The 16,605-nt window shown below is 48.7% G+C and overlaps 1 protein-coding gene across 1 annotated transcript in view; it reads right to left on the minus strand.

Moving 5' to 3' along the window:
* Nucleotides 1-1,185: 1,185 nt before the first annotated feature.
* Nucleotides 1,186-16,605, minus strand: part of LOC135828853 (leucine-rich repeat-containing protein 40-like) — a 34,599-nt gene continuing 19,179 nt past the window's right edge. The window contains exons 11-17 of the mRNA XM_065341283.1: nucleotides 14,121-14,225; nucleotides 13,566-13,676; nucleotides 5,523-5,597; nucleotides 4,221-4,290; nucleotides 3,637-3,752; nucleotides 3,273-3,409; nucleotides 1,186-1,756 (exon numbers count right to left, since the gene is read on the minus strand). Of these exons, the coding sequence (XP_065197355.1) occupies nucleotides 3,304-3,409; nucleotides 3,637-3,752; nucleotides 4,221-4,290; nucleotides 5,523-5,597; nucleotides 13,566-13,676; nucleotides 14,121-14,225 (583 nt within the window). The 3' untranslated portion in view covers nucleotides 1,186-1,756; nucleotides 3,273-3,303. The remainder of the gene's footprint in view (nucleotides 1,757-3,272; nucleotides 3,410-3,636; nucleotides 3,753-4,220; nucleotides 4,291-5,522; nucleotides 5,598-13,565; nucleotides 13,677-14,120; nucleotides 14,226-16,605) is intronic.

Here is a 16,605-nt window from a genome sequence, read left to right on the forward strand (position 1 = left end):
ATCCACTCTAATTTAGCCACTCACACTAGTAGCAAGGAATGTGAACATAGTAAAAAAAAAAAAAAAAAGTACTCCCTGCACTGGGGGCAGGGGTAACTGCAGTTGGATCCCGGGACGGATACCCTGATGCCGTCAATCCTTTTTCTGCACCTTGTCCTCACCGACTTACTGAGGTGTGGTGAGCCCATAAGTGGGATCATTTTCAAGTCCACCCAGAGTTTTGGTGATTTCAGGGGGTGTCGGCCGTTGGGCGGTTCAATGGCCAATTGAGTCATCTTTCCAAGATTCCTTTTGAGTCTCTCTCCCCTCTCCCGGGGAGACCCACGTAACCAGTTTTGGCAGTGAGCAACAAAAGCAAAGTAAATGTTTGTGTGTGTGTGTGTGTGTGTGTGTGTGTGTGTGTGTTTGGTATGTGTGTGTGTGTGTATGTGTATGCGTGTGTATGTGTGTCTGAGTGCTAGGCATACGCAGATTATGCCGGCAGAACAAATTGAGTTCGGGACTTTTTCTGGCACGTTTCAGGCATGTTTGGTATGTGGATAAAGAAATGGAGCAGAATTCGAGGAATTGCCCGCCATAAGGTTTGTATGGTTCTGCCAATTTCACTGCTTTTCGAGCAGAATCTGCAACCTTACCCATGTCATGTAGATACATGGAAGAGGTTTGTGCAGCCCGTCTTGCAGTCGTGCTCGCACAAGTCGTGTCAGGGTAGGGCAGGGTAGGGTAGGGCAGGGCAGGGTAGGGCAGGGCAGGGTAGGGCAGGGTAGGGCAGGGCAGGGTAGGGTAGGGCAGGGTAGGGTAGGGCAGGGTAGGGTAGGGCAGGGTAGGGTAGGGCAGGGTAGGGTACGGTAGGGCAGGGTAGGGCAGCGTAGGGTAGGGCAGGGTAGGGCAGGGCAGGGTAGGGTAGGGCAGGGTAGGGCAGGGTAGGGTAGGGCAGGGCAAGCATTGTGAAGAGCCTGACAAGTACTAGTACGTACTGCGGCATCTGTGTCGTGTAGAACCTTGTGTGTGGTGTGTGTGTGTGTGCGTTTGTGTGTGTGTGTGTGTGCGCACGTGTGCGTGTAGTGTGTGTGTGTGTGCGTGTGTGTGTGTGTGTGTGTGTGTGTATGTGTGTGTGTGTGTGTGTGTGTGTGTGTGTGTGCGTGCACACCCATGTATGCTGGGCAGCAGACAGGAGAGCAGAACTACGAGCACAAAAAATGATTATTCTGATAAAAAACCTTGCACCGGATAAAGCCAGCGGGTGATAAACGTGGATGAACGGGGTGAGATCGGGGCGGGCAGAGAGAAAGACAGTAGGTGTGATCTCAGCAGCGGTGTGATCTCGGCAGGGCGGTAGAAGTATCAACGATACGTGCGAGGTAAGAAACGTGCCGCGGTCCACACAGTTCATGAGAGTAAAATCGAGCACAATCTAGCTTGCGGCAAGATCGCTGCACCAGCGAGTGGGCCTTTGCAGGAATACGTATGACAAGCATCAACACCGGGACACAGGAAACTATAACTGCCGCACAGACAGCTGTCATGTCAAGTTCGCCACAATATGCAGGGTGCAGGGTGCGAGTCTGTGCGAGTCGATGCCCTGGTCATGGCTCCAGCTCAACTCAACTTGGTGGTAGCAGCAGCGGCAGCGAGAAAGCGAGCTGATCGGTGTGCAATGACACTCGCCTCAAAACGACAATGCTCAAGGTAACGTGCCGTAGCAGCAGCAGCAGCGCAACCCGCGGAATAACCATCTTCTCCGCCACGTTAAGACCTGAGCAGCAAGAGAGAATAGATGGGTGTATACAAGCACAAGAGTGCTGCTTGGTGACCAGTACAATGTGGCACTCAGAGTGAAGCAAGGATTGGAAGTATACCAGGGGCGTCGGAAAGTATTTTAGTGTGCTACGGTCAGCCATCCGAAGTACAATTTGCTCGTGGGGGAGGGGTGGTTGAGCCGAACATTTTAGAATTTTAGATCCCAGATCAGTGTATTTTTATTGATTCACGGGGTACCTGGGACAAAAAGTGGTACGGTCAATACCGTAGTGACCGTACCGTGTCCGACGCCCCTGTATACTCGTGAAAAAATCAAAATTTTTGAACCCGGAGTGTGTCATTTGCTAAGCTTCAGAGTGAGAGCTATAAAGCCAATATCACACTACGCTCTCCGACTCCCGTTTACGTCTACGGTGAAACGTCCAAAACGTGTGGTCCTGTCACTCAGACTGGCACAGTTCTTGACCCGTACACGCGGTCACGTTTTTTGGAGAAATTTGAAGATGCAAACCCACGTACAAGGTCACTTGGAAAAAGACTGCGGGAGATATGCACGTTCATCCGTAAAAGGTTTTTTTTCATTTCTCTTTCTCCTTGCTATCAGTACACCCTCTCTGTAAATTCCATTCTGCATTGGTTGGCTGTCACACTTCATCTCCACCGATTTATTGGCCGTCTTTCGACACGCCAGGAGATAATGTCTAAATAATAGTGTTGAAACGAGCGTATCTATAACAAACGAGCGATCAGTTCCACTAACGAGCAAGCTATCGAGCGAGCTAACGAGTTTCATTGATGTGGCAAATATGATTTTTTGAATTTTTTTCTAAATTCGATTTTTTTTAAGCTGGTTCAAATATCACCGCCGGCATTTGGGGCTGCTGCTGCTTCACTTCGAACTGCTGTTTGGTGTCGAGATGTCTTTTCAGCGTCGTCGTTGAGCAGCCTTTGTAAGAATAGACCCTTTTGCAAAGATTGCAAGTAGCCCTGTTCTTCGCTGCATCGCGGGAGAAAACTTCCAAACGACTCAGCGTAACTTTCACTCGAACGGAGAGGTGACCGAAGCATATCCTGCGACAGGTCAGCAGATGCGGAGCAAGACATCAGTAGAGTCCACCAAAGCTGCAACGACAACTGAAACAACTCAGTGTCGTGCAGGTGTCACTGTAACTGCGAGTGGTTTTCATTTTGCGCGGGACTGGACTCTCGATCGACCAGGGAGTCGTGAAATATTCTACGACTCCCCGGTCAACATGTACTGCCATGTGTATGGAGTACGGTGTACGGTGTTCGTTAGTGCAAACGAGCTGGCCGCACAAACGAGCCGAATTTCTGGCGAGCGAGCTAACGAGTACCCGGTGAGATGGTTTCAACACTACTAAATAAACAAAATAAATAAGCAGCAGCAGCACCAACCGGCATCACCACCGCCATCAGCCATACGTACCAGTATCAGTATCAGCGAACACCGCAGGCATCACTGCCAAAACATGAACACTACACGTCCTTACCTTCATACTAGAGCGCGTGCAGGGGATGGCGTTACGCTGGTATGCGATCACGCAAGTATGCCAGGATGCCCACAGTTCCCTTTTGTAGTATAGCGGGGCGAGGTACACGGAATGGGTTTCCGGTGATCTGCAGCGAGCTGCAGAGATAACAACGAATGAAACAATAGAGACTTAGCTGCTGGAGAGAGAGAGAGAGAAAGAGAGAGAGAGAGAGAGAGAGAGAGAGAGAGAGAGAGAGAGAGAGAGAGAAAGAGAGAGAGAGCACACTGCAGAGAAATTGCAAGCAGATGGACAGATCGTACAACAGGCAAGGTCAGATTCGGATAACGAACCAAAATACATTCGACACAACAATAGCACGTACACCAGTTGTGTGATGTTGCCCAATGTCGGAGGAACCTGTGTTATATCATTGTCTTGGAGGTCCAGATGACCAAGCTTTCCAAGTCCCGACAATCCGACAACATCTATTTCGTTTATCTAGAAGACAGAGACACAGGGAGACAGACAGACAGGCAGACAGACAGACAGACAGACAGGCAGACAGACAGACCGGTGTGTCATTGTATGGATATCAAGTATTTGCCGAGACATGCATACAAACATACAGGCAGACGGAGGGAGAGAAAGAAAGGGAGAGAAAGAGAGAGAAAGAGAGAGAAATGAAAAGTCCACACAAACAAAGATACAGTTGTCGATCAAAGTGAACGCATCCATACAAACATACGTATGGTAACGCGTGCTTTTGGAGGGCAGGGGGGGGGGGGGAGTAGACATCAAGAGGGCTGCAGAGTGAATTCTGGCTGCCTTTTTCGCGGGATTTCTGTGCCAGCATAGAGGATACATCTTCTTCGAGATAGGAGAAGCTTAAGAACGTAAATGCTGAAATGTTTGCGTTGCGTTACCGTGACACAAGGCAAAGAGGGACACGACGCTGCAATCTCGTACCTGGTTACCACTGGCTAGGAGAATTTCCAGAGATGTTAGGCAGTAGACCTGCTCTGGAATACGCCGCAGTCTGCAAACGACAATAAAGATTCAACACAAATGCACACACACACAGAGAATTTGGGGACTAAGCGATGCCCTGCATGGAAAAAAGGAGTCGGACATACAGCAAAACCTGGTGTAAGCGGCCTCTGGTTTTAGCGACCACCTGCTCTTAACGACCGTTTTTCCATGCACGGGAAGCTGTACACTGAACCTGTTGGACCTGGTTCTAAAGACCACCTGGCTTTAACGACCGCTTTTGCTTCCAACGTGGGGTAGTCGCTTAACCCTTTAAGAGCCAAAGGAAATTTTCAAAATTCTGCATTTTTTCGTGTTCCTTGGATCATAGCTTCAGTTTTACCCACTCAATCCTCACAATCTAGGGCTTCCTGGAAAGGTCTCCGCGAGAGGAAAAGAATGAGGTCGATCATGATAGCCAGCACACCGTCTAGCCAGCGCTAGATCGCAGCGACAGTACGAAAAATGCCCCAAATGCGTCCAATTGCGTCCCGCTCCAGATATTTCATTTTTACTCAATCGTGGAGTTCCAATTTTTTCGCTGTGTACTCTTGACAATATCAACAGTGAAACCCGTGCAAATTCGAGTAAACCAGCATGACGAAAAGTCTCAAAATTCTCAATACTAAAGTCGCACTGCGCGCTTTTGAAATTGCCGCGATCGCGGCTCAACTTACGAGTGATTTATCTCAGGAACCGTAGCTCGCAGTGCTTCGCGGATTGTTTCTCCCGACAGGTGAGAGTTTTCTCTTCGCCCTGGATATTTCAATCACTGGATTTGAGCGAGATTGGACTGAGTTACGATCTTTTGAAGTTTTGCATTTGAATGCGTCGTTTACGACGCATTCAAGTATGGGGCGGCTCTTAAAGGGTTAAATCAGGTTTTACTGTAGTAGGAATGAAAGAAGCTCTCCCTCTTCTCTACCCCTCTCTCTCTCCCTCCCTCTTCTCTCCCTCTCTCTCTCTCCCTCTCTCTCTCCTCTCTCTCTCTCTCTCTCTCTCTCTCTCTCTCTCTCTCTCTCTCTCTCTCTCTCTCTCTCTCTCTCTCTCTCTCTCTCTCTCTCTCTCTCTCTCTCTCTCTCTCTCTCTCTCTCTCTCTCTCTCTCTCTCTCTCTCTCTCTCTCTCTCTCTCTCTCTCTCTCTCTCTCTCTCTCTGTCTCACACACACACAGACACAGACAAACACACGCACACACACACGCACACACACACACACATGCACACACACACCAGCAGACTGACCTGTTGCCTGAAATTCGAAGTTCACGGAGTGCTAGCAAGCTGCCTATGTTCTCAATCTCCACGAGAGAGTTGTAGCTGACACACGCCAGAGACACAATGGCAAGAACAGAGACACAAGAAAATCAGCTGTGAACAACCTAACAGCTATTCATGACAAACACAAAGAAAAGATAGAAATAAATGAGCCTCTTGATCTGGAGATGGGGCTTACGCCGTTTTGCGCATTTTCGAGACAACGAGTTTAAAGGCCGAGTGTCCGTTTTCACGAAATTCGCCTACATTGCTCGTGCTTTTGCCATTTTTTTCGCAGAACAGGGAAGCTTGGCAGCTGTGCACACAACATGCCTGGACAGCAGACATGAAGAGCTTTACGTGGGTACCCAGTTTTGAGAGAGAAAAAAAAACGGCCGTGGAATCGCTGAGCTATGGGAAGTTGAAGCCACAACATCCCGCACAGAGCACAGTTGTTTTTTTTTTAATTTATTTATTATTATTTGTGTCTTTCCCTCAAACTAGTCAAGATTTTATTATTATTTATTTTTTTACTTCGCAAAATCCATTACGCGGATCGCTGCAGTTCTGCTTCTTCCTCGGTGCTGAAAAGACTTTTGATGAAAGTTCGAGACGTTTCCTTCCGATGCCCGTCAGGGACTGTAATGCTGCAAACCGGCCAATCTTAGCGTCGGTGATATATACTTTAGCGATTTTAGCGAAAGGAGTGTTTTCGTTAAAGCTTTGCCGCGTCGAGAGAAAACTTGCACTTACAGTACAGGACTAGTCTTTTTTTAAACTCGGACCGCGAAAATATTTCATCGCGAATTGGTCCTGATTCAGATAACGCTAAAATTTACACCCGCTAAAATTTATTCTCGGATGTCGGGCCCAATGATAAATGTAGAAAGGAAAGGGACACATGGACACGAGTATTCATCGTATCCATATCCGTGTCCGTATCGTATCCGTATCTCCCTTTCGTTTCTAGATTTTAAATCTATACCCGCAAAAATTATCCGTTCTACGGTATGAGTGTTGACCAGACATTAGACACCCGTAGCATTCAACGTTTTACACTAACGCTATAAACTTGCGTACATTTTACCGTGAGTCCAGTATTCGTCGTTAGCAAAGTCACGCAGACCAAAAAACGTTGTTGCCACGGTATCGAGTACTCGTACCGAGTCGTACGGTTATATATATATTATATACTTCCACTTTTTTTTACTTCCATCGATCTTCAGCTAGCTTGTCTTGCCTCGATTAGAAGTGAAGATGGATTATGATCTTCGTGACATGAAATTGCTTTTCTTCAATGATCCTGACGATGAAGATGTGGAGGACGTTCTACTCCTCAAGTTATTGGAGAGGGAGCAGGATTTGGCTGACGCTGCTGAGCAACGCCGTTTGATGAAGTTCTCTCTGGATGCTCTGCCTGAGTTGAATTTTCACGAGAAGTTTCGATTCATGAAAAAACGACTTGGCAGATTAGTGTTTGGCGCTCGGTATCCCAGCGGAATTCAGAGCCCGTAACAGGACGACATGGAACGGAATGGAAGGCCTCTGCATTATTCTACGTTATCTTGCCACGCATAGCCGGCGTTTGGAAGTGGAGCTGGAATTTGGTCGCGGTGAGGCTGACATCAGCATCACCGTGAACACCATGATGTCATTTATCGTGGATAGATGGTCCAGACTTCTCCAGGACTTGCGCGAGCACACCCAACAGGGTCGCTGGCTAACAGAACCTAAGCTTCGTGAAGCTGCTGTAGCCGTTCATCAAAAAACAGCCCTATCTAACAGCATTGGATTCATCGATGGAACAGTCCGACCAATTTGCCGTCCCAAACGAGGCCAGAGACTCTGGTGCAGCGGGCAAAAGAGGATGCACTGTCAAAAATTCCAAGGTGTCATGACACCTTATTGTATACTAGTGCTGAAATGATTATATCGATTACTCGTTACTTACTCGATAAGAAATAGATCGAACGGTTATTTCGATTTTATCGGCTAAATGAGTAGAATGTTACTTACGCTCGGTACGGGATTCCCCCCCCCCCCCCTTTTGGGGGTCGCACAAAGCGTGCATGTATCGAAAGTGTTGCAAATACGGCACGAATATGTACATGACTGCACACTTGCAACATCGATGTACGTGTAAAAGTACAAGCACGATCTGAGAAACATCGACGTGATCACCGTCGCCGACTTTTGAACTGACTACAGCTGTACTAGTACTTTTCTTACATACAGCATGCAGGACGGGCTGGCTCAGTACGTGTCTACACTAGCTAGCTGCAGGGGCTGGAGTTCCCTTCACGTGCTAGTAGTCTTGCGCTAAAGACAGTAAAGTGGTACATGGTCTTCAGTTTCGTGTTTTCCGTTCTGTCGACGGTTCCCGAACCAGTTTACTCGAAGACGAGCTAGGCCTGGCGTCTGGGCCTATTTTGAGCATAGACAGGAAAAGCAACTAGTTACTTGTTGGCGCGCCTCAAGTCAGCTCATCCATCGAAATCTGCCAATCTGCACCCCTGGCCGGTTTCTCTGACTTCATCGTCAAAGTCAGCAAAGTCACAGGCGAAGGGCACCATCAGCTCCTGGGTTGCAACCAGTGCGTTGCCTCTGTCTTGTCTGTGTTCGTCTGGTCAGTCCGAGCAGCTGACGGACTTGTTGTGGGATCATCGGATCTATGCGCCCGCTATCCGTCGTTGGCAATGTTGGACTCGTAATTTTTTTGAAATTCACAAAACGTACACGTACTGATGTAGTTGCAATGATAATCGTTTAGCCGATAAGCCGATCGTTATGGTATCAGCTAAGCCACTAAGGAAAAAACGTAATCGTTTCAGCACTATTGTATACTCCAGGATGATGGTGAGGAGGTTTTGGCTGGGTGGACGACAGTGATGCTGGAACTCCCGGGGAAGATGATTCACAAGCGAGAGTTAAGGTGACGACGATGTTTTTTTAAAAACGTGATGAGCCCGACGTCCACGCCGCTGCCTGTCGATTCTCCCGAGACTGTCCGTGGAGAGCTGGTGACAGTGTGCAGCCAGCGTAGCAAGTGGCGGTGTCCAGTTTCGTTGTGGCTGCTCAAATACGTGCCTGCCTCTCGATTCAACCGAGACTGTCCTCAGCCAACTGGGGAACAGTTTGCAGCCAGCGCAGCAAGTGGCGGTGTCCAGTTTCGTTGTGGCTGCTCAAAGACGTGCCTGCCTCTCAATTCCACCGAGACTGTCCTCAGCCAACTGGGGAACAGTGTGCAGCCAGCGCGGTAAGTGGCGGTGTCCAGTTTCGTTGTGGCTGCTCAAAGACGTGCCTGCCTCTCGATTCAACCGAGACTGTCCTCAGCCAACTGGGGAACAGTGTGCAGCCAGCGCGGCAAGTGGCGGTGTCCAGTTTCGTTGTGGCTGCTCAAAGACGTGCATCGATGCTCTGGCCAAAATTGCTGTTTTTCAGTGCACGGTAGAATTGCGCTCAGTTGGAAACATTTCAGAAGGACCTCATCGTGATGGGCATGTCGGAAGCATCTCAATGCGCCCAGGAACAACGGCATGTAGAGCACGGAGGAAACGTAACAGGTACTTCGCTACTGCTTTGCTGTGAAAGTAGTCCGTCTGCCTTTCGCCACATTTACGTCATGCGGGCCGCAGACATTTGCAGAATTTGAAAACGGGCTCGTGCCGAGAGTTCACAGAAGCGGAGCAAGAAAAACCAGTCACAGACACTCCGAATGAGCTCCCTCCAGCGGGTGGGATCCTCGGCAACGCCTCTGATACGTTGCAGATCATGAGCGGTGACTAGGCGGCCTTCTGTGACCCGCCTCCGGTCAGCATCCAGCAAAGGTGGTCAGACCATGGCCCGGAAGCCTGACCCGATCTGACGGCCTTGACTATTGGTGACGCAGCGCGTGCATGGTCGGCCCCAGTTGCCAGGTGTGTCAGCCTCCTGATGAACGTAGTGCCTAATTTCCAGCACTGCAGTAGTGTCCTCATCCAGGTGCAGTATGTGGCCAACATTTTGATATACTGTAAAAGCAGAAATTTTCAGTGGTGTATTATTTTCGGTATTCTCCAAAATCGGCGGTTCGGTGGAGGGAAATTTTCGGTAAAACCCGTTTTCCAGCTAAGTGTACTAGTGCTACATGTATACAGTACCGGTAGTACCGAAATTTGGGACGCGTTTTATTTTCGGGAAAAATTGTCGGCACCGAAGTTACCGAAAATAGAACACCACCGAAAATGTCTGGTTTTATAGTATCAAGAGTACATAACCCCCCAGAGTGTGCAACTCCACTATGGGTGCTGTCCCGACAGAATTTCAAGTTGACGTCATTTTGATGATGCAATGCGCACTGTACACGGATTATCAGACGAATCCGGAACCTGTGGTTGACCGAAGCCGATCGATCCTGTACAAATTATTACAAAGAAAAACGTGTGATGCGTTGACACCCGTACACATGTTGTAAATCACTGGTGCAAGGAGCATTGCGTCATAAATAATGACGTCAACTTGAAATTCTGTCGGGACAGCAGGGTATGTGGGAGTTGCACACTCTTGGGGGGTTATGTACTCTTGATAGTATGTACAGCAATACAAGAATAAATATCTACAGTGGTAGCAACTGATATCCAAACCCTGATTTCCGTGCTTGAGTGTAGCACCGATTCTAGCCGTCTCTATTTCGTAGTGTTAGGCCACACGTTTTTATTTCTATGTCTCTCGTCACCCGCGCGCATACGATTCAGGAGTCTGGAAGAAAAAAAGAAAAAAAACGGTGCTGCACTGACTGTGCATGTGGGCACCAGCACACTCATGCACATGTACATAATGTGGCCTGGCCTGTGCAACACATGATGCGAGGTCGGCATTTGTTGTGCGCAATCTAGCCGCACATGCACAGATTGTGACAGAAGCTCCTACCACATACTAGTTGCTAACTATGGATGCTATTTTGTATTGGTGGATTTTAGTGTGAACAAAGGTCTAATAAACTTTTTTTTATTCTTCAGTCACTTATAATTTTTTTTCCACCTCTCACATACGTTTTTAGATTTTCAGGTGACGAGAAACATAGAAATAAAAGCATGTGGCCTGACAATCCCCTGCTGGGTCTTTACAATGCTCCAGGAGTCGGATTTCAGTTATTACCATAAAATCCCGCCGGAGAGCCCGTCTCTCCCATCCGTCCCTCCCTGACTTCTTGTCAGGGAAGTGATTGATTGTATCCTCGTATGACCCTGTGATGCCGTACTGTACTGCAGACGCGTGCTCGACCCCGTTGGAAATGTACGCAACAGTGCCCACCCTCTTGACCAGGGATCGCACAAACCCTGAGTTTTGACGGGTCTGTACGACTCCTGGCTCTTGACCTTTGGTCGGTGTACGAGATGCACGGACAGTTTTCGTAGGGTGAGTACTTTTTCATGTAGAACTGAATGCGGCAAGTAGGACTCGCCCATCCGCCCCTCCCCACCTGAACCTACTCGGAGCGTCGAGGAGGTAGGTGCGCTCTGGCGGGATTTTACGGTAATTACTGCTCACATTGACCTTGTTACTCACTCATAGCAGAACTCTTCGTAGCACAGTATTGAGAGCTCATAACACAGTTGTTTTTCAAACAGCCAACACTTTTTGCGACGGATGAAGATTTTTGATTCAGGTTTTTTTGCACAGCAATCTGTGTGATATTAAAGAGCAATATCATGATGTAGGTGAAAAATGATGAAAATGAAATAAGCCCCTTTTCGGATCTGGAGGCTGAAATAATAATTTTTTTAATGCTGTCTATTAGCTTTGCTGAAAAAGGAGAAGGACAAGAATGTTACGAGCCATGACTAACTGTCCACCAACGTAACCAGATCTGATACAGTCAGCGAGTGCTTTTTCATCATAATTTAATTGGCTCACCATCCGAGTTCAGTATTTGCTTTATATTTTATTTTTACAAGTTAACCACAAACCATCATGGCGCAAACGCCGGCAAAAACGCACAGAGATGCACATAGGGATGGCAGCCGGAGCAGTGGAGGCGGGGAAAGAGCAGCTAAACCAACCAGGGGTCTCGGCCTCAGCACTGCTCATGCGCGCCAAACGGAAAAAAATTCGAAAATAGAAAAAAATGAGCAGGAGCACTACAGAGCAAATGTGAAATAAGGGTGGCAGCACGGTCACGGAATGTTGTTCAATGGCTTTGCTGTTTGCTTTATGCAGAGCTCACTGACTTGTCAGTTTGAGCACTCGGGCAAGGTACGTTCGGGCCTGGTTTAACCCTTTCACTGCCGCTGTCGACTCCAGTCGACAGCCCATTCATGCACTCTGAGTGCCGCTGTCGACTGCAGTCGACCAGCAAGAATGCAGTTCCCAGTGCCGCTGTCGACTGCAGTCGACAGGCCGACTTCGCCCAGTTTGGGCCACTATTTTGGGGTATTGGAGATGTTTAGCTGCCATAGAGGGTTACTGGGCCCTGGAAGAGGTCCATATCCATTGAAATACGCTGCCAGGAGTAGGGGTTGCCATTTGAAAAAAATCGAACCAGCGTCGTTGAAAATGTGTATTCGATTTTTAGCCGAGCGGCGCTGAAAAAATCGGTTCCCACGCACTTCCACCGAGCTGAGTCGGTGCGAGTATTTTTCTCTTTCCCGTCAACTTTCATTGCATAGAGCATGGAATTTGGTTCAGACTTGATGCCTAGCTATTATCCAAGACTCCAGGCGGCTATCCATTGCGACAGGCGGTTGGAGTCACGGGTAGAGAACCGAACGACGGATTCCTCACGAACGCATTTTGGATGCAGCTATGTACAAACTTGACGGAAACAGCGCTGGCGGCGCTCGCCGGGTCCAAAACTAAATTTTCCTGAGAACTAAAACGTTGCAATGGCGACCAGCACGGTCAAGGGACACTACAGGTATGTCAGCTACAAGTATAATAATATTATTCTTTCCGCAACGACACCTACCTCAATACCTGACGATCTACTGCAAGCTGATGCGGAAGTGCATTACACCCGCGAACGAAGCGCTTGTCAACGGAACAGGGAAGCGCTTCATTCTCCGACGTTGAAGAGATGTGCTTGGACTACTGATAATTAGGAGAACAAAGGACCACCATGTCGGCAGAACAATCCGCGGCTGTTCAGCGACACGATCCGCTTCACGAAACGACTCGCGATCGTTCCCCAAGTTTTCTGCAAGCAGCAAGAATTGCGTCCGCAGCGACAGGACGAAAGTCTCTCGCAAACTGAAGTCCTGTTGCCACGAAGACAGGGAAGTTTCAGCAAGCACTTTCTTCTGCTTCAAGTGTTGTAGCTCTCCGGTCCACTGGCAGATCTTTCAATCCTACCGAACGAAAAACAGGATCTGCTTCTCTCTCCAAAACAACAACTAACTAACTTTACTTCGCAACTGGCCAGGCCGTACACATGGTGTACATGCACTGTATGTAGTGCATGCGGCGCGCAGCGCACTTTCGCATGACATGACACGACTTGTTGCACAGCGGCTGGCGCTAGAACGCTCAGCGCGCTTGTACTTCGGATTTTGCGATTTTTTTCGAGGGCAATGGCTTCCTTTATCAGTTGGCTACCTACGATGTATACTTTAGAAAGCGATATTCCGTACAGAAAGTACCAAAAAATCCAGGAAAAGCAGGCCTTTCGATTTTTTGAACTGGAGGTAAAAAGCGCCTGGCACTGGGGAGTGCACAGCTCAGCTGACAGCCTGGCACTGAGTGCCTTGTCACTTGAGCAGTCAGCTGGCAGTGAAAGGGTTAAATCTGGCTTTGGAAAATTTATTTTTCATTGCTATCAGGTCCGGCCTCATTTTCTCTGTGCTGCGCTGATGAGTCCACAAAGGACGAAACAGTTCTGTCCGCAGATTGAGTAAACGCTGTCTCCGAAATCCAAGATCACTCGTCAAATCTTGAGGAGTGATTTTGGAGACAGCATTTTTTTTATCGCCGTTAGAAAAACACATGCACACAGACACACGAATACACATACACATACGCACATAAATGCACACACGCACACGCACGCATGTGTACCTGATGTCCAACATCTGCAGACAGCGGAGGCTGGAAATTCCCGTGAGGCGAGCGTCCAGTCGGTTGTGACTCAGATTGAGATGGGTAAGTGAAACGGACAGAGATCCAATACTGCACGAGAGAAACACACGTGCACACACACACAGAGAAACACACGTGCACACACACACACACACACAGAAACACATGTGCACACACGTTAGATTATTACAAGATTTTTTTCAATTTTTTTCATTTTTTTACACACACACGCCACACCACATACTCCGGCATACACTGGCTGTTGGTAACCATCCAGGAAAATGAAAGAAGAGCTAGGAGAATGAGAAAGAGAAGAAAGACGTGTGCGACCATAATCGTCGGGAATTGAACCCGCAACCGCTCGATTGGAAATCGACTGCACATACCACTGCACCATATGGGACACACACACACACACACACACACACACACACACGCATGCACACACACACGGCCACACACACACACGCACACATACACGCACACGCGGCCACACACACCGAGCATGCACTGCATCTCGGACACCTTACTCACTCGCTCGGGACTTCCGTCAGGTCGCATCGTTTGAAATCAACACTAGTGACGCCTGCCTCAGCTGCAGCAAGGATCAGCTCACCACTAACCGCTTGTTTCTTGGAGCTGCACAGTTAGTGAAATGGCAAAAGAGACACCAGCAGTTGGAGTACCATGATGAGCCCATAGCCCTAAGGCCTTATAAAGGAGACAGGATTCTAGCCAGGGAAAACAAATTGTAGGGGGGGGGGGGCAGGGGGAAACAAACTATTCCCCCATTTTCCATGTTGAAAACAAACTGTTCCCCCATTTTCCATGTTGAAAACAGACTGTTCCCCCATTTTTCCATGTTGAAAACAAACTGTCCTCCCATTTTTCCATGTTGAACTATTGTTTTTACTCCAAAAAATACAACGCACGACCTATACGGGTGCACGGAGCTTCCGGAACGATCGATTTGTGGCCGCATTTTAGCTGGAGCTGCACCCTCCTACCCTCCTTCGGCAGAACCCTGGGATACCAGCAGCTAGATTACCATCATTAGCCCACGGCAATCGGGCTATAGGGGAGTTCGGGAACAAGAGTAAACGATAGAACGCCAGTGCAGTCTAGCACGGGCAGCTAGTATGGTTACTAACGACAAAGACATAATTATGCATGTCCGTCTGAGACTAAACATGACCAGCGGGTTAGGGAGAGACTGTACAATACGGTATACATGTAATGGGCTCCACTTCGCGGTGTTCAGAACTCTTTGTTCGGTAATGCAGTGCAATACAGGGGCGTCGGAACCGCACCGGCCGGCCCACTTTCCGGGTCAATTTGGGGGGGGGGGGTAAGTGCATACAGCATGCATGCATGCAGTACATGCAGTGCACATCTGTACGTGTGGTGACGTGGTGCAGTGTGCCGTATTTCGCTGAGCCTTGAAGTACAGTGTTGGCAACTGAAATCCGACCCCCTGGACGGGGTGCCGCGCCGCCCGGGGGGTCGGATTTCAGTTGCCGGCACTGTACATAGCTGCGTAACCTCCCTCCGGGTTCAGTGCGTACACGAGCTGCTCTAGCTGCTGGCTGCTGGTCGGTGACAAGCGGACATGTCTAGTTGCACATCTAACCTAATCTAGCATGCACGATTCGCAACATAATCGGCGTAACTGCAGCAGGCAGGTTTTTTCCTAACACTAGTCACTGCAGACAGCACGCCGTTCTGCTCCAACTAACTTAGTTTGATAAATTTAGTTTGATTATGGTGCGTTCATCATCTGATCATGGCGGAGGCTGAAGTAGTTCCTGATGCGCCCCATCAACCAAGAGGTTTTGACTTTCCGAAAAGAGAGTTTGAGAAGAAGTCCGTCGTGAAACGTGCTTTCCAGGCCAAGTAGTTTGATCGTTGGTCATGGCTGCATTATTCTGAGGCCAGAGATGTAGCGTTTTGTTTCACCTGCTTCCGCGCTCACGCAGAAGGAAAGTTGGTGTGGTCAGCTAATGCAGATGGCGCGTTCATCGATATAGGCTTCTCGAATTGGAAAGATGCGACGATAAAGTACGATGCGCACCAGAACTCCAAGTGTCATAACGAAGCTGTCCTGAAAGTTGTGAGTTTACCGCGGTAGTGGACATCGGAGAGAGCCAGTCAGCGCGAGAAAGTAGAGAACCGGCACTGCTTCCTCAAGATACTGTCCTCGCTGCGCTTTCTCGCACGCCAGGGACTACCATTACGTGGTCACGGTGACGACTCCGACTCCAACTTCATACAGTTGTCAAGACATAACTGGCATGCATTCGATCTCTTCCTGGCTATGATGGTCTTAGTGTGCACTGGTGGGCTGACAGTATCCCCCCGCCCCCACTCCTGCTGTAGTGTTCATTGTACTATTGCGTTCAATTGCCTAGCCGCCGTCGCCCCCCCCCCCCCCCCAATTGGCCGCCCCACTTGAAATCTCCTTCCGACGCCCCTGTAATAATTATACTGGCAGTCTTACGACGAGCCAGGAGATGCTGAACGGGAAGAAACGAGAGAGCTTGGAAGCTCAGGGCCCTACGCTATGCTTATTTGCCTTGATGACCTAGACAAACAAAAAGCATAGGGATGTTATAAATTCTTTAAAAAAATCCTTTTTTTAAGACATAACCTGGGATTCGAACCCGCACTATCGCGCGCCCTGCATGCATCCCCCGATACACTTCGCATACATACTAATTCTTCCAAGTTGTTTCACATTGTGATCTTGCATTTGAAAGCCCTATTTGAATATGCATTGTGGCCAGCCGTCTTTGATGGCACGGTACGGTAGGGGATAGGTACGGGACAGGTACGATCGAGGGTAATACGACACCGTCTCCCGTACCGTACCGTACCATCAAACACAGCAGTAGGGATCTCAGCGCGTGAACTGCGCAGCCAGTCTGCGCAGGTGAGATTTTCGATCCCAAACGCGTCCAGTGCAGAAATCGTGGAAAAGAACATTTTTTTCGAAATAAATCAAGTTGAAGAAGACAGTAGA

Source organism: Sycon ciliatum, chromosome 12 (assembly GCF_964019385.1).
Source record: "Sycon ciliatum chromosome 12, ocSycCili1.1, whole genome shotgun sequence".
Classification (NCBI taxonomy): Eukaryota; Metazoa; Porifera; class Calcarea; order Leucosolenida; family Sycettidae; genus Sycon; species Sycon ciliatum.